This window comes from Mastomys coucha, unplaced genomic scaffold (assembly GCF_008632895.1).
Source record: "Mastomys coucha isolate ucsf_1 unplaced genomic scaffold, UCSF_Mcou_1 pScaffold15, whole genome shotgun sequence".
Taxonomy (NCBI): Eukaryota; Metazoa; Chordata; class Mammalia; order Rodentia; family Muridae; genus Mastomys; species Mastomys coucha.
Window position 1 is genome coordinate 23,991,740 of NW_022196897.1, and position 21,469 is coordinate 24,013,208.

The 21,469-nt window shown below is 47.9% G+C and overlaps 1 protein-coding gene across 1 annotated transcript in view; it reads right to left on the reverse strand.

Annotated features, from left to right (window-relative positions):
- Window positions 1-20,267: 20,267 nt before the first annotated feature.
- Ndufa8 (NADH:ubiquinone oxidoreductase subunit A8) overlaps window positions 20,268-21,469 on the reverse strand; it is a 13,350-nt gene continuing 12,148 nt past the window's right edge. Inside the window, exon 4 of the mRNA XM_031370034.1 lies at window positions 20,268-20,583. Coding sequence (XP_031225894.1) covers window positions 20,446-20,583 — 138 coding nt within the window. The 3' untranslated portion in view covers window positions 20,268-20,445. The remainder of the gene's footprint in view (window positions 20,584-21,469) is intronic.

The window sequence follows — 21,469 nt, forward strand, 5'->3', positions numbered from 1 at the left end:
ACTGGGTGCCTCTCAGGTCAGAGCTGAAGAAAAGACATGAGTGTACTATGCTAGTAGCTATATCAGGATATGCATGGAAACAGAGTGCTCCTGGGAGGGAACTGCCTCCTGCCTGGAGAAGAGAAGGGTGGGTTAGCAGCGCTGGGAAGGATGCTTGCACGCTGGAAGGACGGGGTGACTACTTACGGGAGGCGCCAGGCAGAGAGGGACCTTCGAAGTCTTGGGATGTGCCTCGTGGGGGATGGTAGTGAAACAGCCATCCATCCCCCTTACTGCCCCCCTCTCCCGCTCTCTCCTAAGGCCCAGAAATCCATGAACCCAGGGAATTTCTGCAGCTGGAACAGGGAGGAGACATGACTGGCATTCCTTCGCGTGTTCCACATTCTATTGATTCATTCTTTTGGTGCTAGGGGCAGCCCCCGGGGTCTAGTGCATGCGAAGCATGTGCTCTACCACTGGGCTGCATCCCAGCCCGAGTTCATGTTCTGTACCTGGGGGAGACACACATGGAGTGCTGGAAAGAGTCAGAAGCCCGTGGTCCACACAGAAAGGAAAGAGGAAAGGAAGGAGAGACACCAGGAGAGTAAGGGGACAGGGAAAGGGCGGAGAACAGGACAGAAGGTGGGTGGTGGCCCGAGGAGGGGGCAGGGGGAACTTTCTTGGCCTCCCTCTCCGCGCCCTCGCGGGCAATCAGGCCGGCAGGAGGCAGGTGGTCCGGGGAGACAATGGCGCGGAGGAGTGCGGAACCTGGGACTAAATTTGGCGTTGCCTTTGCAGGGCTCGGGGCCGCCCGTTCATCTCCATGCAAAGGAGAGACGAAATGAATATGCAGCGCGGGCTGTAATTGGGCCGCCGCGGCCGCCGCCGCCGCCGCCGCACTATAATTTTCCAAACAGGATCTTGCAATCAGGGCCTTATTCATTAGCGCATAAACAATTTTGTTTCTCGGCACTCGAGCCTGTCAATCATGCCGAGAGGGAACATCTTGGCCGAAGGCGCGGGCCGTCGCGCGCGCTCCTACGCGCGCCCCCTCGAGCGCCGCCAAGTGGCTTTGTGCCCGGGAGCCCTTGGGTGCTGGGATGGAGGGGGAAGGGGACTTGCTACAAGGTCCCCTGACAGCACGCGCTTGGGAAACCCATAAATACTCCTTTGAATCTGCCTCTGACTCCTAGTCTTGTCCTAAGGATATCCGTGCGCCTCCTTCCAAGCCTCAGTTTACCCTTATTAGCTGGCTGGACTAGTGAGCAGCTTCGGAGAGAATGAAAATGACTACAGCATTTGTTGCTGAAAGTCTGGGAGTTAGGGAATGCTGCCGGTCTATTTATTTATTTATTTATTTATTTATTTATTTATTTATTATTAAAAAGGGTGCCAGAGACCTGCAGAGGGCCCTTCACATCACTCAAGGCAGCCTTCTGGGATACTGTATGCCTCTGACAACCCGAGATTCCGCAAAAGCTGAGCTGGAGCCTGGACTCCCCCACAAAGGGGCATGCTTGCTTCTGGGGGCCCTGTGCTTGCTGGCAGTTCAGCCTGCCCTAAAGCACCCGTTAATTCTACAAGTTGGTGTGGGGGCTCTGTGCCTGTGGGTGGCTATGTTTGTGACTAAGTCTGTACACACAAGCCCCCGTGCAGGCATGCTTGTGGAAAGGCTGTGGCAGTTGTTATAGCTATACAACATGTAGTTGTGGCTGTGATGGGAACCCAGCTTGTGGAAGCGCCAGAGAGAGGGAAGCCTTTGGGGTCCAGGAGGTCCAACGGGAACCATGTGTGGAACCAGGCTGTTTCTCTCCCGACACACTATTGCTCTGTTGTCCTTAGTTCCTTGTCTGCCCGTTCTTAGACCTGCCAGCTTGGCTGGGTCAGCTTGGCTTTGCCGTCTTGGCAGGTTCCTTGGAGCACTCTTTCACTTCCACAGCCTTTCACTTCTCTCCGAGAGTGATCTAGCCTTCACTGCTCCGATATTGAGAAAGCCCCAGGTCTCTCTGGAATGCCGGGGCCAAATATTCCTGTCAGCAGTTTTACATGGATCACATGTCAGAGCTGCAGGCCCATTACCTGGATGCAGACACAGAGGCCTGGGACAGGAAACGGGGAAGAGGTGCTGTTTGGAGATACTCCTGCCAGTGAGGAGAACAGGCAGGATATGAAGTCATGTATGTCTTTCTGTCCTATCCTCAAAGCTGGGGTACAGAGCCTGACTCTCCCAAACACACACACAGACACACAGATACACACACACACAGACACACACACACGCACACATGCATGTACATATAGAGCTACCCAACAGCTAGGGCAGCTGACTATGGAGATGCCCAGAGCCCCATATACCGCCTCCTCCACCTCCTATTTCTTCTGCTTTGTCTCTATCCCCACCCCCAACAGTCTCCACTTGAAGAGACAAAGAATTTGAGGATGTACCGGCAGCCAAATGACAGGCCATCAGTCTCTGCCCAGACACTCTCTTCACAGTTCTAGCCCGGATGCCACTCCACCCGATGGTCACCCCCAGCACCGGGCCAGGAAGGGAGGTGGCCCAGGGAAGGGGCTGCAGTGGGAGGTGCTGAGTCCGGAAGGCCAGAGGAGCCGTCTTCCACCTGTGAATCTGGCCGTGCCTGGCGCACAGCCTCCCTGTCCTGGCCAGTGTCCCCGGATTCACTGATGCATGCTGACCCCAACCTCTAGGACAGATTGTCACCTTCACGTGCTGGGGAGAATCGGAATTGAGGGTCCTGGACAGGAAGCCAAGGTTAAAAGCTACATGGTTACTTTCCTGTTGGAGTGTGTCAAGTCTCTCTGTGCGTGAAGAAAGCTATTTAATCCACTTGGCACGATAAGACGAAGGGAAGCTGAAAGGAAGGCACCCCTGAACCAGAGACCCCAGACGCATGTCCCATGTTGCACTCCTGAGGAAGCTCTGCCAACTCCTCCCACCCCCACCTGCTGGAAGCAACCAAGCCAGGAGTCAAGGTCTCTGCGTAAAACTCATTGTTTATATTTCCTAGAAAATGTCTTTTTCCAAAGCCTTGTTCCATCCACCCTTTCTAATGCACCGTGTGCTTTTGTGATCATCTTGTGTCCCCATCCGGGAGGTCGCTAGCTTACCCGTTGATTAAGGTCCAGTTTGAAGCCTAGAAGGTCAAGTCATCTTTCCCAAGGTTACTGCTAGGAAGAAAAGGAATCAGGACTTGCACACATGGCTTCATACACAGAGCAGTGATCCCCTGGCCTGGCTCCCTGCCCATTGCTATCTCGTTGAGGGATCAGCTTTTATGCTAGACATATCCTGGTTGTCTCTAGTCCAGCCTCCAGAGTTATATGAGATCACATAGGTGTAGAGACCTGAGGACCAGACCTGCTTGGAGACTCTGTCTGGAGACCCTGTCAGGGCCCAGCCTTCTCCTCATTGAAACTTTACTTATATCTTGATTACTCATTTACGTGGGCCAATAAAAAGCTGTGTGATCCCCCTTCTCTCCAAAAGGTCACTCATCCTCTCTGGGCATCTGCATCTTCACTACTTTTAAGACTGAGTTCTATCTCCAGTATCCAACTGTAACTCAGCCCTGTGGAGACAGGAGGATTCCTTGGGGCTTGCTCCACAGCTAAGTCTAGCTCTAGAATCAGGGAGAGAATCCATTTTCATAAAATAAGGTAGCTGAGTGCTCAGCTCCAAAGAAGACTTTCATACCACACCTCCAGGGCACTGGGATCCTTGCAGGAGAGGGGGCAGAAACTGGGCACTGGCAGACGGGGAGAAAGGCTGCAAACTGCCATCTTCAAAGCCACACACAGCCGCCGCGGCAGGCACAGCATTTCAACCTTGGACTGTACTGGGCCCATCGATAGCCAGGCAAGGATGCAGGAGGAGTTGAGCACCCTCACTGCTAAACTGTTTCCTACTGGTGGATTCAGGGCATGAGGCAGCCACTGCTCTCAGCTGTGACCAGGCTTCAGTAGATGGCCACACAGGTGGTCCTGGTTAATCTAAATGAGTCACAAAACAAAGCCAAAAGTCATGAATCTTGAAAATGGACAGGAGGAAGGTGGGGTCAAGGTGCAGAGATATAGGAGAGCGAGTGGGGGAGAGTAGCCAGAGTGCAATTGTGTACATGTATAAAATTGTCAAGAGCTAAATTAATAGAGACAGTAATAAGGCAGAGAGCAACAGAGGATCTGAGAGCACTCACACATGCAGACCTATGTACAACACCACACACACACACACACACACACACACACACACACACGCACACACCATTCCAGGCACACACACACAAATAATAAACAAATCCTGGGTTCATTATTATAGCCCTAGCACCTGGCTCAGCACCTCATACACAGTCAGGGTTTGATAGAAATCTATCACACAAGCAGACATTATCAGGACTGAGCCAAAAAAGAAAAGAAAAGAAAAGAAAAGAAAAAGAAACAGGGCAGGCAGGGCCTGAAGGGCCATAGGACCTATGTCTTTCTCTCTACCTCCTCATCCTGACAGGCTGGTGTTCCTGGGGCCCCTCAGAAGGCCCAGCCCCACCCAGAGCCTCATCGCTGGTGGCTGGGCTCCAGAGTATAGTCTGAACTGTCTGATACAGTAGCTACTGATCACATGACTAACCAGCACCTAGTTAGTGTACCTGCACTACTACCTACTAGTTTGTGACTAGTGCAAACTGAGATGTGCTGCACACCACACACACAATTTTGTACCACATAGGAGGGAAGTGAAATAGCTCCTGGATGATTCCACTGATGACCTGTTGAGGTGATCATGTGGCCTGTGGGATGATGTAAGAGAAGTTACTAACCTTGCATTATCTGACTCCTTACTCTCTTTTTTTTATATATATAGTGCTGTTCACAAGGAAAACTATGTTAATGCTCCACCAACGAACGATATCCTTAGCCCTTCCTATTTCTTCCCAGAATATGTAAGCAACACACCACTTGCCCTTGAGGCCTGTTCTGTATTCTACTGGCAGATGCTACAGACCTCTGCTGCAAAGGGTCAGGGAAGCTCCCAGATGTTCACTCATCCTTAACATCCCAGATGTTAACGTCATCCTTTGTGGCACTCCCAATGCACTCGGGTCCAGGAATAAATAACCCATGGTCTCTGCCTCAGCTGCCCTCTCCAGCCCTCCACTTCTGTCTTGTAGGAACACTTGACCTCTCCTCTGAGTGGGTCCAAGACCATCAGCTCAGTAGTCCTTGGAGGCCTCAGGTACCCACCTTCCATCTGACTGAGGCCTCCACCGTAGTCCAGCTAACCATTTTCTGTGCACTTCTCTGCATTTCTTCCCTTCTCTTTTCTATTCACTACCTTCCCCCAGGCACCATTCATTCACCCAGGGAACATCTAGTAGGTACTGACATCCTGGTGTCGGTGAAAGAAGGTATCAACTTTGATCTTCTGAGCTCACACCCTAAAAGGGAAGATAGACAAGACACAAACAATCACAGCAACAAATGACCTGTGTTAGAAGGGGAAACACTAATAGGAACAAGGCTGAACCTGGCTGGAAGACTACCATTTACACTGGTCCCCTGACTCCAGCCTCTCCCCTTGGACTCATCCTTTGTGTGCAGCTGGAGGGATCTCATGTATAGCCAGGCCACCTCCCTGGTTCAAAGCCCTCCTTGGATATCTTGTATCTCTAAGTTCAGGGCCAAGTTCTTTAGCAGAGGGTGCAAAAACCAGACTTTGGCCAACTTGCACACCCCTGTTCTTCATGTCCCTGGCCTGTTCTCTAGTGCCCCACTGCGTTCGCTTGTTCTCATCTAATGGGTTTGTTGTGTGGTTTCGGAAAGGTTTGAGCCCAGATTCGTGTGTTCCCAAAACTGCGCCCCAGATGTACACCTGCAGCCACTTTGGCTCAAAAACCTGTGTGCCTACTCTGTGAGCAGGCAAGCCACTTTTCCACTTTTGAAGAGTCCTAGTGGGCCTCAGGGGCTGTCCAGGTATGTCTGACTTCCCAGAGCCTCAGCGGGAACTGGCTCTGTGATTCAGGAAGTCGCCATGGCAACCGTCGTGCCCTCGTGCCATCTCCTGCAATCAGCGCTGGGACCCGGACACCCGCTGGGCTTCCTGGAGATTTCGTTCCCCAGGGTGGAGAGGCAGTGGAGACAGGAGGGGAGGTATGGGAAGCCTCTTAGCTCTTCCCCCTCCCTCCCGCCCTAAGCCCCCCCTCCCCCTCAAGGCAAGGCTGGGACTTGAGAGAGAACTGCTCTGGACTTTTAAGTAGCACAGAAGTTCTAGTTCCTTGTAAGTCACCCACACCTTGTGAGGTCTTGCATAGAGATGATCCTTCTCTCTGCACCTCCATCTTTTCACCCCTGTGATGTTTCCTTATTGGTTCTTTGTAGAGTCTTATGACATTCTGCATATCACGTTCTCAGTTAATATTATCACATTCTCAGTTAATATTCTGTGGAATGAAAGGTATAGGACAAACTCTTGCCTTCATAGGGCTTCACAGTCTTCCTACCTTGTTTAAAGTATTGGTCTGTTTGAAGAAGAATTTAGAGTCAGAGAGATAGAGGAAAAGACCAAGGCCACTAGCCCTGCATGAACAGAGATGCTAAGTCATGAGAAAGGTTGCCTATGAGAGACAACATGTGTTACCAGCCAACAAGTGACCCAGCCTCCCTTCTATTTCCTCGACCTCTGGTCTCAGGTTAGATCCAGAGAGTGGAGGGGGGTCCTCTCATATCCCAGGGCTGTCAGTGGGAAGACTCCCACCCACCAAGTCAGAAGCCTGCCTTGTTCTGAGGGAAGACGTCAGTCGCCATCACTGGGCCGTATCTGGTGCTCAAGACCAGAGGAGCCTGACCCAGCCAAGCTCTCAGTGGCTGTAGATCTGGGCAACAGGCACCTGCAAGTGTGACAAGTTCCAGGCCCAGACCTCTGCAGCTGTGTGATGGATCCTGTTTCATGTCTGTTCTATAAAAAACAGCCCTTGGGTTTCTGAATCAGGACCCCTCAGTGTCCCGTTCTTCATCTTTCTCCTCAGTTCTTGCCCAGGTCTGGAAAAAGAAACTACATGCTGCTATGCTTCTGTGCCTCATTTAATCCCTACAACTCTGCCAAGTAGTTTCTACAGACTGTATTTCACAGGAAAGGAAACAAAAATTCAGAGAAGTAAAGTGATTTACTCAAGGTCACATAGCTAGTAAGAGACAGAGACTGGATTTGAACCCAGGGCCACAGCTCTCAGAGAAGAGGGGATCGGTGGAGCTTTGTGGATGCTTCTAGGGCAGGAAGGCCTGGTTGTCAAGACTGGAAGAGTTTGGTTGGAACTGGCTGGCAGAGAGATGAGAGTGCAGTGCAGACATAGGGTGGGGGCTGCATGACCTGGCCAAGTGGAGGGTCAAGCTGCCTTGGCCCAGCTCCCATCTCCAGCCTCAGGGCCAGCTTGTGAGGTGGAGCTGAAACATTCAGGCAGTTTCCTTTCCTTTGTTGGGAGTGATGTCGCCCATTTCCTGGATGTCCAAGAACCCCCGCTTCGAACAATAGAGCTGTCAGGAAGCCAGGAAGGGGCTGCTGCTCTGTACTTGGTTCTGCCCCATCCCTCCCCACCTCCTGAGACCTGGCCAGGCCATCCTTTATGCTTATCTCTTAGAGTCTGATGCAGTCCAGCCGGCTGCATTCCTGTGAATGGTGTGTCTTACTTCTCTGGGCCTCAGCTTCCAATCTGAAGATCAGGGGACACATCCTCACCCAGCAGAACTAGTGTAGCCTTCAGAGAACAGACACAGGAATAGCAAGAGCAGCTAACACCCTAGACACAGGTAACAGATGTTCTGGAAGTTTGCCTTTTTGTAGTCATCCAGAAAATTCCAGTTAGCTCTAAATGATGGGATCGACAACTCATTTTTCAAGGCTACTGATCATGTTTATGTTATCACCTCTGTGTGCTATATTTTAAGACTGAATCAGACTGAGAGCTTAAGGGCCAAACAAAATTGATGGTTAGCTTTGTTGACTCAATACAATCCAAAATCTCCTGGGGGGAAAGTCTTAATGAGGATTGTCTACACTGGGTTTGCCTACCTATGGGCAATTTGAGCCACTGTGGGCAGCGTCATCCCCTAAACCGAGTAAGAGTGGAGAAACTGAGCTGAGTACAGCGAGCAAGCGTGCATCATACATTTCTCTCTACTCTTGACTGTGGGTGTCATGCAAGCTCCTGCCACTGTGCCACACCACCTATGCTAGATTGTAATGGGGAATCATAAGCTGAAATAAATCATTTCTCTCCTAAATTGCTTTTGTCAGGGTGTTTCATCACTGTGTCAGAAATGAAAACAGAACAGGTGAAATCTAGCACTTATGATAGCATGGAGCCTGGGACAATGATGTGGTTTGTTTGAGCTTCAGTTTCTCTACCTATAAAATATGGCAGTAACAATAATACTCTGTTAGGTGTCCCTGTGAGAAATAAATGGACAATGTGAGTAAGCCACATGGCTCAGTATGTGAAAGACCCACGGCTCAGTGTGGGTAAGCCACATGACTCAGTGTATGTGTAAGCTACATGGCTCAGTATGTGCAAGCCACACAACTCAATGTGTATAAGCCACGTGACTCAGTGCCTGGCCAAAAGGTAGGTACCCAGCAAATGGCAGCGATCATGACCATCACCCAAAAATTGCTATTATTTTTCCACAGTACCTCCACAATCTCCCTCTCCAGTCTTTGCACCCAGGGTTTCCCTTCATCCAAGCCTTCCCTATCTATCACCTATGCATACCCATTGTAAAACAATGGGAATTTATTGGCCTCTCTGGGTCCTTGATGTTGTTTTAAGAGCTTGAACTTGCCAGTGAGTTGGAGCCTACACCCAGCATTTGACAGCATCTGTGTCCCCAGTTCTGCAACAGACTGGAATTCTCCCCAAAAGAAGGGGAGCTACACAAGTGGTTCAAGCTGTCTCCAGGCTTGGGAGCTGGGTGGGTGCTTTTGTCAAGAAACATGGCCTTTTCATTAAAGCCTTTGTCTGCCAATTAGCCCAGCACTGACTCACAGGGAGCACAACACTGGGGGCCCCGCTGTTCAGGCGGCCTGTGGCTGCAGCATTGTGTTCTATCAGCCCTGTGTCTTGTACCCTGGAGGATCTCCTCTCTGCCGCTGTTCTAGGTGGTGTCTTCACCCTGTTGTGGGGTGCACCTGTCACCTCAGTGAGGGCGCATTTGTTACACGTGTGCTTGGTACTGGGTGGTGTACCACGGCCATGTTATTGAATTAACAGAACCACCCAGAAGGGAAGTGCCATTGTCATGCTGTTCTGCAGAGGAGGCAACAAAACCTCTGAAAAACCTTTCTCAAGGCTCACAGAGGACACAAAACCATCTCATTAGTCACCAGAAGAACTGCCATTTGGACAGTGTTTTCTAAATAAACTCAGACTTGCACGGCCTTGGGTGAGTCATATCCCTCTCTGTTTGCCCCCTGCCCACCCCATCCCTCCTCACCCCTGCTTCATCAAATCCCATGAAGTCAGAGATAAAATATACACAGCCCCTGACAGAAGAAAGGGAGGCAAACAGGACAGATAATCACCATGTAATTAACACAGACAAGAACTACATGCCAGAGACATCTCCCATGTCAATACAGTCACTTCAGAGCTTTTTTTCACTGAAAGCCTTATAGCACATCTCCACAGACCTCAATCAGCATTTCTGTAGTTACTTTACAGGTATGGAATTATATGCCTGCTTTGTTATTTTGATAGATACACCTTCTGGACACAGTGCATCAATATATCCATTTCTGACTGCCATACCTGGGTCATTATGTGATATTATCAGTGTGGTGGTTTGAATAGGTATGGCTCCCATAGACTCATATATTTGAATGCTTGGCCATAAGGGGTGGCACTGTTGGGAGGTGTGGTCTTGTTGGAGGAAGTGTGTCACTGTGGGTGGGCTTTAAGGCCGGCCATATATATGCTCAGGCTCCATTTAGTGTGATATACAGTTTCTCCTGCTGCCTGAGGATCAAGATGTAGAACTCTCAGCATTTCTCCAGCACCATGTCTGCCTGTATGTCCCCATGCTTCCTGCCATGATGATAATGGACTGGACATATGCTCAGCACTTAGAAGTACTCTGAAACTGTAAGCCAGCCCCAATTATATGTGTCCTTTATAAGAGTTGCCTTGGTTATGGTGTCTCTTCATAGCAATAAAATCCAAACTAAGACAATAAGGTTCTAAGGCTTTTGCTGAACAAATAAAATGGCACCATGTGGCTTTAATGCACATCATTGTGACCACTGGTTAGACATCTCACATGCTCATTAGTTAAACAGTCTCTTCTGCAAACTTCTTGCCTGTAGCCTTTGTGGATGTCTCTATATCACGTTTTTGATGGCACACCTGACTTTATGGCTCCTTATGCCTGGACTTCCTCTAGCAGTCATATCTGCCGTGTCTCGCTCTTGTATGATAGTCATCCTGACCTGCAGAGTGTCAACCTCTAGGTTCACCCATGCAGAACTCAAGGGGCCAAAGGATCTCTCTGACTCAGTTTTGTGCAGTGAGAAGCAGTTCAAGCAGGAGCTGATTTCCAAAAGGTTTCTCTGTTGGTTTTTAAGGTCAAAAGCTTCCTAGTAGGGACTGGAGAGGCAGCTCAGCACTCTTTCACAGGAGCTGAGTTCAGTTCCTACCTCTGACATTTGAGGCAATTCAACAGTGCCTTTAACTCCGGCTTCAAAGGGATCTATTACTTGTACAGTCACACAAACACACACATAAAGACAATAAAAAATACAACCACTCAGACAGAGAGAGAGAGAGAGAGAGAGAGAGAGAGAGAGAGAGAGAGAGAGAGATATCTATAAATGCTCTAAACCAACTCATCCCTAAACAATAACAAAATCACATGAAATTTCAATGAGGGAAATAGTTTATTTTGTATTTTTTTTGGTTATTTGCAGGTTTTAGTTTCAGGCTTTTAGTTTTTGGAGACTGGGTCTGTTATATGGCTCTCACTGTCCTGGAACTCACTCTGTAGACCAGCCTGGCCTTGAATTCACCAAGATCTGCCTGCCTCTGCCTCCTGAGTGCTGGGATTAAAGGTGTGTACCACCATCCCAGGACTGGCGACATGTGCTTGTGATTCCATTGCTGAGGAGCTAAGACAAGATGATCTGTGCATGGGTCTCACTGGCTGGCCTAATTGGTGAGCTCCAGGCCAATGAGAGACCCTATCTCAAAGGAACTTCTCCTGAAGTTGACATCCAAGGTTGTCTTCTGGCCTGTAACATACACATGCACAACACACACCCATGCATTCATACAAATAAAACAGAGACCCAAATAGCTTTCTTATTTTAATTTCCAAAAGGAATCACCCAGATGTTTAGATCTAATTTGAGAAGATGATCAGAATCCCAGTTACCTCTAACAGGTTAGCTAGAAGGCAAAACAAGTCACACGACATTCCTTTTGAGAATATTTTTACTTACTCTTTGACAAATTTCATACTATATACAATGCATTGTGATCATATCCCCCCTCCATTCCTCTTGGACACCTACAAACTTCCACACATATCTGCTCCTCTACCTTCTACCTTCAGGTCCCTGTCATTCCCTCCCCCAGCTAGGGGTGGATCTTCAGGAGCCCCACCCCCTCTAAACTAAAACCATTGGCTTGATCTTGTGCAGAAAACAGACTGCTGTGGGTCCATGAGTACAATGGCTGGCCCTGTTACAACCAGAGGACAGCATTTCACAGCACCTTCCCCTGTCCTCCAGCTTCTACATGGGTTTGCCCATCTTCCGCAGTATTCCCTGAACCTTGTAGAAGTTGTCTCATGTGGGGCTAAGCACTAAACAGTCACATACTCTCTGCACTTGGACCATTTATGAATCTCTGCATTGACTGCTGCTCACTACAAAAAGAAGCTTCTCTAACCAAGGTTGAGAGCAACACTAATCTATAGACTTGAGCATAAAAGGCAGTTTGACAAACATGTCTGGTTAGCAAGACAATGGGTTCCTCTCCCCAGAGCCTATGACCCCCTGAATCATGGCTTTGGACCAGGTTTACAATATGAGATGTAAATTCTCTCCTGTGGAGGAGGTTCAAATACAATCAGAAAACAGTTGGTTGCTTACCTCTGTAACAGTCTTGTCACTATTGCTTCAGTAGGCGCATCTTGCCTGGGAGGTTGATATGGTAGCACACAGGGCCCATCACTGTGTAAGTCAAGTGATGATTTTTTTCCCACCAGCAGCCTGCATAACATACCTTTTTGATACTATGAAAGCTAACCATCAGAAAGAAACTTTCTAGGTCAATTCCTTTATTTCTCAACATGCTGCAACCAGAGTGTGTTGTATCTTCAGCAATTGGGTCTTACCATCTAGTTCTGGTGGGCAACCAAGAGTGATGGCGATGACTTATATGGGGGGAGGTGCTGCTCTGGGACCTTCCTAACCAATATTTACATGGGGGTATCCCACATTTGGCGCTGAGATTTTCATTTGATAACCCATGTCTTCTGGGGGGAAGCACTGTTTAGCCATGGTGAGCACTTCCATCCAGATTTCATTTGTTAAAAGGGTGGCTATTTTAATTAGCCAAACGACTCCTTCAGATATCCTTAGTTTTGGTTAACTTTTCCCCTCCCCTTCCTCTTACCCATACCCTGGCTCCAAACCTTGCTTAAGCCTTTTAAACCCCAGTACCCTTCTCTAGTTTCAAACCACTTGTGACATGTAACTCTTGGTTTGGAACAAGAGCCCAGATGTTCACTTCCACTAATCCTTCCTTCTATAGGTAAAGAAGCAGACTCAGACATAAAAGTAGCTTGTTAGGACCATGTTCTGAATTAGAGACAGAGTGGGCAAAATTCCCCTGCCTCAGCATCCTCTTCGCCTCCTTGCCTGTTACTCTGATATGGTAGGTCAGACACTAAAGAATTTTCCTGAGAGTTCTACTTGAGTTCTCACCTGGGACCTTCGGATCCTTGGAGTTCACCACAGTAACATAAGCTGCATGTCCCACAGACGATTGGATAAACAACGTCTTTAAGTCAAGCTTCCATATCCTATAATGCCCCCATTCTGGATGGCGAGAGAAAGGAATGCTATTATCATTTTCTTTTAAACACCAACTCTTCCCACAAGAGCAACAGAATTGATTAAAATAAGGCTGGAAGAAAGGGCACGCCTGCTTCATTTGCATTCAGTCCTCAAATTAAAGGAACACTGGCATGCAATTATATTTCTTATTACCATGGCCTACTTTGACCTTTTACATATCCTCTCTTCGGGTTCACAGATGGCATTTCTCCTGAGACTGTCATGGGGATTTCTGGGCTTTGACAAAAAAAAAAAAAAAAAGTGAGTTTCTTCTTTTTTTTCAGTGATGCCAATCACTAAGTTAACACTGGCCTTCCTTGTGTGGATTCTGCAGAATGGCACATGTTTCTTGATGATCCAGGCTGCCTTTCTTGGAGGAAGTTTGGATTGTAGAACATACCTTCAACAGCACTGTCCGCAGTGCCTGAAAGGACGGAGCAGCAGGAAACAAGGTGTCTTTCCAGCTCATGAGCAGGAGGGCACCACAACCTGCAAGGGGTTCCTGAACAGAAGGAAGACGCTGTTTCACAGAGGGACCATGGCTTGAGCAGACTCTTGAAAAGATGGTCCCCCAGGAAGAGCTGCTACTCTGGGCAGACGCTGTAGTGAGTAGAAGTGCACAGATGGATGCCATGGTGCAATGGTGAGGCTGAGGCAGACAACTTCTAGTTCTGACTCTGGGGATACTCTCAGCCTCACTCTGCATCTGGACTCTGTCCAGCAGACTCTGAAGACATCCATGGTAAGACAAGTCAGGATAAGAGCACAAGCCAATAGTCTGCCTGGGCCTTGGCCCTTCACACACCAAGCCATGCTTCTGTCGTTTTTCTTGTTCCTGCCTCGGGGCTGTGGTCCTGCTCTTCCCTCAGACTAGGACGGTTTTCTACCAGCTCTTTCTCAAATACTGTTTCCCCAAACAACCCCTCCTCACCATCAAGCTGCCCACTTGATCCTCACATTGTCGCTGTGTAGCTCCTTCTCGGCAGTTCTCGTAACCTCAGATCATCTTGTTTCCATGTTTACCTTTGTGTTGCCTCCAGTACAGAAGCAGGGTCCCTGTCTGTCTTGTTTGTTGCCTATGACTACAGTAAACTGTAAAACAGTGGTTTGGTGAAATTATTAATGTATTCCCAGAGTTCTACTGCAACTCTACTGCCTTCCTTCCAATGAACAGAAAGGAAAGTACATTCATATGTTTATGAATATAAGTGAGCAAGCATGGTATCATTTAATCACAATATGTATGTCTAAGTCATAAGCTAGACCAAGTGAAGTTGAATCTCATACAGTAAATAAAAATATCAACATTCCAAAAAAACACAGTAAGGAGAGGTTAGAAATGGGCCAGACTCTCATGGTGTGTTGGGATGCTTTCAGGAACCCCTGAAGGTTTTGGAACAGCATAGACTCCTGTTGTATAGTAGGAGATGAAACGGATGGGTAAAAGGTGCTTTTAATGTGGACCTCAGGCTTGAGGCTTGATGAGCCCAAAGACCAAGAGCATAGCCATTGGAACCAGGAATCCAGCATTGCTTCCCAGATCTACCACTTTATGTGTGTGAAGCAAATTTCATATGTTTGCAAATCTCAATAACTTTTTTGCGAATGTTTCATCTAGCCTAGCCTGGCCTTGAATTTGTTATGCATCTGAAGATGGCCTTGATCATCTGTGATTATATTTCCTGTCTCCAACTGTCTTAGTTAGGGTTTTACTGCTATGAACAGACACCATGACCAAGGCAACTCTTATAAGGATAACACTTAATTGAGGTTCAGAGGTTACAGGTCCATTACCATCAAGGTGGGAACATGGCAGCATCCAGACAGGCATAGTGCAAGAGGAACTAAGAGTTCTGCATCTTTATCTGAAGGCTGCTAGCAGAATACTGACCTCTAGGCAGCTAGGATGAGGGTCTTAGAGCCCACACTCACAGTGACACACCTACTCCAACAGGGCCACACCTTCTAATCCTGCCACTCCTTAGGCCAAGCATATACAAACTGTCGCATCAACCCCAAGCTCTGGGACTACAAACACATGGTGGTTTGAATGAGAAATGCTCACTCCCCATAGCCTCGGCAATTCGAAGCCTAGTTGGTGGTGCTGTGTAGAGAGGTAATGAGGAGGTGCAGCCCTGTTGGGAGAAGTATGTCACTGGGGACGGGTTTTAAGAGTTTGAATCCTCATGCCACTTGCAGTTCACTCTACTTGCTGCATGAGGTTGAGGGTGTGATCTCTCAGTTCCCTGCTCCCTGCTTTACCTCACCACCATGATGGATTCTCATACCTCTGTGAGTCCAATGGCGCCTTTCTCCTATAAGCTTCCCTGGTCATGGAGTTTTATAGTAATGGAAAAGTAACCAATATAGAAGTCGGTACCACAGAGCGGGCTGAAGATCCATCATCGTTTGTTGGAGGAATATGAAATATTTTGGAACTTTGGAACCGAAAAGTGGTTGAATACTGTAAGCAGGACTTAACCGGCCATCATAGTAGGGTCCTAGCTCTGGAAACAAAGCAGGCTCTAGAGGCCTGCCTGGAGAGGTTTCAGACGGAAGGAAGGATTTTAACAGCAGCTGGGCTAGAGAGCATTCCTCTGAGAGTTTGCTCCTTCTTCACCCTTGTCCTTAGAATTTGCCTGAGGCTAAGTTAAACGGCAGTGGACTAATTTCTTTGGAGCAGAAAACTTCAGCATTGTACAGTGTCAAGCCTGTGGTGTGGTTATTACTGACACTTCTTTGTCCTCCTGCCGCCACGCCTCCGCTTGCTGCTGTGCTTCCTCACCATGATGTACCCCTACATCTCTCAAACTGTAAACCCAACTAACCTGTTCCTTCTATGAGCTGCCTTGGCCATGGTGTTTGATCACAGCAGTAGTAAAGTAATTAATACAAGGTGTATGCCAACGCACCTAGCTTTTCATTATTATCAAAAACAGTGACTTAGGACTTATGTTACAAATGCTTAGGACCCATAAGAACATCACAACTTCAAACTGAATTTTTTCCAGGTGGTAAAAGTGACTTTTGTCCCTTAGTTTTTTTGGTTGTTTGTCTGTTTTTAATCGATGTTGTTTTGAAACAAGGTCTCACTCTGCAGCTCAGGTTGCACTTGAACCTTGCAGTGATCCTCCTGCCTCAGCCTTCCCAACCCTGGGATTACAGGCATGAGCCATCAGACTCAGCTTATATAGGCAAGTTTTTAAAGTTCTTCATGGCCTGTTTTGTGGCCTAAGAATACAACCTTCATTACACTCAAAACATTTCACCCAGAATTTGCTATCTTTAAGGAAACAATTTAATGTGAATAAGTTAAGCACATTTCCACATGGAAAGAATTTGTTGTTTGGTGGTGGATGGGCTTTGGAAAGATAAATGTGGTGGGCAGTTAGTCATTTCCTAGATGTCTGCCATGCAGTGGGCATCAGGTTAGACATTTAGCCCTTGCAGTTTGGGAGGAGGGGAGATCCCTGGTGCTACCCAGTGATGTAACACTAGTGTTACATGTTCACCCTGTTAGGATGCTGCTGCCATTTGTCAACACAGAAGGCAAATTTTGTGTGTAGTTCGCCAGACAGTAGGTACCATCTCTGTGCCCCTCCCTCCTATTTACCCGTGAAGAAACTAAGGTACAGCAATGCTAAGAGCCTCACATAGGGTCACACAGCTACTGAGTGTATTCCAACCCAAACAATGGAATTCCAGAGCGCTTGCCCTCAGCTCTCGTGCTATCCACCTTGTCACGGGAACAATGGGGCAGGATGTAGGCAGACGATGCTTCCTGGGGAAGACAGCACTAGTGTCTGCCTTGAGAGATGGCTAGAGGTTCAAGAGGCAGGGGAGGAGGAAGGATGGTTTCCTGGCGAGATAGCAACCAGATAGACTTAAATGTTGAAACGCATCTAGGCATCCGCACAGGCCTGTGATCCCAGTTACCAGAGAAGCTGAGACAGGAAGATCACTAAGTTCAATGTGGGCTTGAGCAAGTTAGTTGAGAGAATGTCTCAAACATGAAAAGTCAAACTGGGACTGTGAATGTAACTTAGCAGGAGGGCTTAAGTAGCATGCAGGAAGTCCTGGGTTTAATTCCCAGCACAGGAGAAAAAAAGTAGAAATCAGTCTGGGATTGGCCTTCTATAGAGTGCAGGGTTCACTGTAAGATTAAGATAAATATGGGGAAATGAGGTAGGGGAGGACGAGATTATGGAGTGTCAGGATGCCAGCAAGAGCTCAGGCTTTCCCTAGTAGGCATTTGGGAGCCACTGAAGATTTTGAGCAGCAGAGGTACATATAGCAAATTGGGAGATGGACTAGACCACAATTAGGAAACTGTTTTAATAGTCCAGGCAAGAGAAACTCAGCAGCCTAGGGCAAGGGCAGAGAGAGAGAGAGGAAGCAGCCAACGTGAGATGTGCTACAGAAGAAACTCAACAGGGCTTGGTGTTGGACCATGAATGAACGGGACAGGAATGAGCGGAAGGAGCCAAAGATGCATCTCGTGTTTTGACACAAGGAGGATGGAGACAAGTGTGGCCTCAGATAGGGAAGACAGGAATGGGCTTGGCAGGGAAAGGGCAGATATGTTTCCTTTGCGAATTCAAAGAATCAGTCGTGCTACTCTCAGACCAAGCCAGTTTCTGTTATTTGAAGCCCTGCTCAGAGACCTTCACACTAATGGCTTTCAAATAGTTTCATGACCTTTTACCTACTGCCACTGAGACCTGCATTTGTTGTAACAAAGTATTATCTTTAACTCCCTAGACCCTTCTGTCCTAGAAGGCTATGGTGTCGTGTGATCCCATCAAGAAGAGTACAGGAAAGCCAAAAGCTGCTTTCTTTGTTCAAGGAATTCAAAGCAAGGTGGGGAGGGTGGAAGACACAGCTGCCGTCCAACTTGGGTAAAAGTTAAAACATCCTAGAATTGAATTTGACGACATTAACAGTTCACTGCTCTAAATCTACGGAGGTGGATTAGCATTCAGGGAGTGATTGGCTACAGACCACCTGAAGCAAGCTACATTAGTCAGATTCTTGTACCCCACTCAATAAGGAGTCGGGGGTTCTGCTTGAAAGCTTGTTACAAATCTCAAGTCTCACTACAAACCCACTGAACCAGAATTTTCCCTATGTGCACTGACTTATGTTATGGGATGGGCTTTGCTATCTTCTGTATCTGGGTTCAAATCTCATCTTAGCCACTTACCACTCAGCTAGAATGTGACCTGTTCACTGGCTTCCTCATATACAAAATCAGTCAGAGCCTTCCACAAACCAGGGGAGCTGTGGTGTCAGCCAACACCACAGACCAATGAAATCATTGTGGGGTGGGATCCCAGATATCAGATATGAATTACTAATGGTTTTAATGGACGAATATGCTCATTAGAACAAGAAAACCTTTCCCATGTACCCTGCATGTACTTCTCAAGGTACCTCTCCACTTCTCCCTAAGCATTTGCTCTTTCATCTATGAGATGGGCTAGTTGACATTTAAATCATGTATATGCCACATCCATGTGAGTGCCCAGAGTCTGGAAGTATTGGGTCCCCTTGGTGTTACAGACAGTTACAGGTGTGAAGCACCTGAAGTGGGTGCTGGAAAACTAACTTGAGTCCTTGAGCAATACATTCTCTCTCCATTCAACAATATCCCTTACAAACAGCTCTGAACACAAAGGAGTAGACAAGTGTGAAACACTTGGCACAGTGCAAGTGCTAGGTGAGCATTATTTACGACAGACCCAGCTTCCTCTGGGAGGGAACTAAGGAAGTAAAATGTGGCAGGCGGCACATCATATACCTGTCAATCTGTGACCACAACCCAACTTCAGGTATTGCAGCTGGCTTCCAATTACTTGGCCACCACGACATTAACAGACTTTGCCTTAGCTTTTTTAAAACCTTAAGGGCTTACTCAAGAGTTGGAAAGTCGGGCTGGAGAGATGGCTCAGTGGTTAAGAGCACTGACTGCTCTTTCGGAGGTCCTGAGTTCAATTCCCAGCACCCACATGGTGGCTCACAACCATCTCTAATGGGATCTGATGTCCTTCCCTGCTGTGTCAGGAGACAGCTACAGTGTACTCATATACATAAAATAAATAAATCTTAAAAAACAAAAAACAAGAGTTGGAAAGTCTAAGACAGGTGCTAGCAAGGAACTTGTGTGGGCCAATTGTGAGCTTTACTGCAAATGCCCCCAGTGGTGGGTTGAGCAGTATGGCCAACCATCAGTCTTTTCCCTTGAACAGCCCTCAGATCCTTTAGACAGCAGCCCCTGCCCCGGCAGCCCCTGCCCCGTAATGCCTCGCTCCCTCCACATGCACTGAAGGAGACACTTGTCCAGATCTTTTCTTCTCAGAGTTCTGCAGAGCTCAAAGTCCAGTAAGCTTGGATAGCTTACAGAGTCTTATGTGGGTGGCAATGTAATGCCACACTCAGAACGTGCAGTGACCCAGCCAGCTGTAAAGGAAATGGCCAAGTGGATGAGAGGGAACTAGATGGGGTGAAGGGACTTGGGGAACACTGCTTTGAACCAAGGAGCTTTATAAACACCGGGGCTCTAACCTGCCCAGGAGGTAGATAAGCCTGTACCCTTTGGTTTGTCCTCAAACTCAACCTCTCACAAGAGGTTAAGGAACACACCCAAGGTTGGAACTGACACTCAGACCTCCAACTTCCTGGTTTTGGAGCTGGGAGGTCAGCCTCCCCCTCCCCCTTGTCTATCAGGAAAAACATCTGGGTTATAACACCCGGACGATGGGCTATGGAGGGGAAACGGTGGAAGTGAGGTTCTTTAAGGAGCTTCAAGAAACACTGCCTAAGGCCCAGCCAGCAGCCCCTCCCGTGCCTGAGTCATAGGCTCAGACCTTTCATTACTCTGTCCTGAACGTTTCTCTGGAATGACTGTTAGTGAAATCTATAAGCTTGGAATGCTGGAGGAGAAGAGAAATCTGAGGCTTTGCATTGTAAGCCAAACACCCCTGAAATGCTACTTCAGATAGAAAAGCCTCCTTCAGTCATTTTTCCGTGTGGGAATGTGGGTCTCCTGCCACAGTAGCTGGTCCTCCTCATGGCGAAGCAAGTGGGACAGTCAGGGGCACAAGAAAGAACAAGGGGAAGTCATCTTTAAAGGCTAAAAGGTTACATAAAGTATAATAAAACACAACTGTTTCCTTTAAAATTTTTAATGGACAGGAAATGTATAGAATAACTGCCAAGTCACATAAATTAACTTTTTTGTTAACGTCTGTGATCCAGGAAAGAACACGAGATCGGCACGGGTGTTTTTGTCATCTGTCATCTGGGCGCATGGCCGAGGTGACCAAGTATGGACGGTGAACTCATCCTTACATGGTCCAGAAGAAAAAGCGGGTGCCATGCTTAGCAGGTTTCAGATCTCCTTCAATCACAGGGCTGGGCTCTGGCCTTGCTCTTGAGTGATAAGGATTCTCTGGCAAAGGGCGATCTGTTTTCACTTTGGTGATCTGGGAGGGTAAAGAAGAGAGTCAGGGTTCAAAGGGACTCTTTAGCAGTAGTAACCTTGAGACTCCTGCTGCCTCAACCATTCCTCAGCTTCAAACTTCGGGCAGATGTAGCTAGCTGTATTTAATCCCCGAGTGATCGTCTAAAAGCCGACTTTCTGACATTCTACATGGGAGGAGCTGAGGAACAGCAGGAACAAGATACACACTGTCCTCTGGGGCTCACTCACTGGCTAGTGATCAAGACAGAACTATCAACCAAGACCCTGCTACCCTGCTGCTGCTGCCCAGTGACAATGGAGGAGGGTGGGCCCTGCACAAATCACACAGTGAAGGCTAGGGCCTAGACTATTTCTGAGGAGAACTGGGAGTTAGGCAGGACGATTAAGGGGAAGACAGAGAGAACAGAGACACAGAAGACAGAGGGAAGTCTAGAGAAGTCAACACAGAGCAGACTGTATGCCTGAACAAGCCTTGCTGCTATCAGCACTGACGCTGAGATGCTGAGCCTGTTGTCTACTCACTCTTTCCAGCTCCCATCAGGTGATTCCACAGATGGTCACTAAGGCCACCTTGCTAGGACACACACAATGCCAGATCTGTGCTTATGAATGCCACACACAGCTAGGGCACAGGGCTGGTGATACACTATGCAATGCTGTGCAAAGGTGCTTAGATTTAACCTTAATGGCAACCAATCACTACACGCAGGCTAGAAAGCAGGGAAGCTAGGCCTGATGGCTGGGAACAGAAGAATTCAGAGCTTTCAAGAGGCCAACTTAGATGGTAGGCTCCAAACTGCAGCCAAGAAGAAGATGCAGAGTCTACAACTGCCACCCCAATGGCCACAAAAATCTCAAGTGGAAAGCCATCAGAAGTTGTTTTTTTT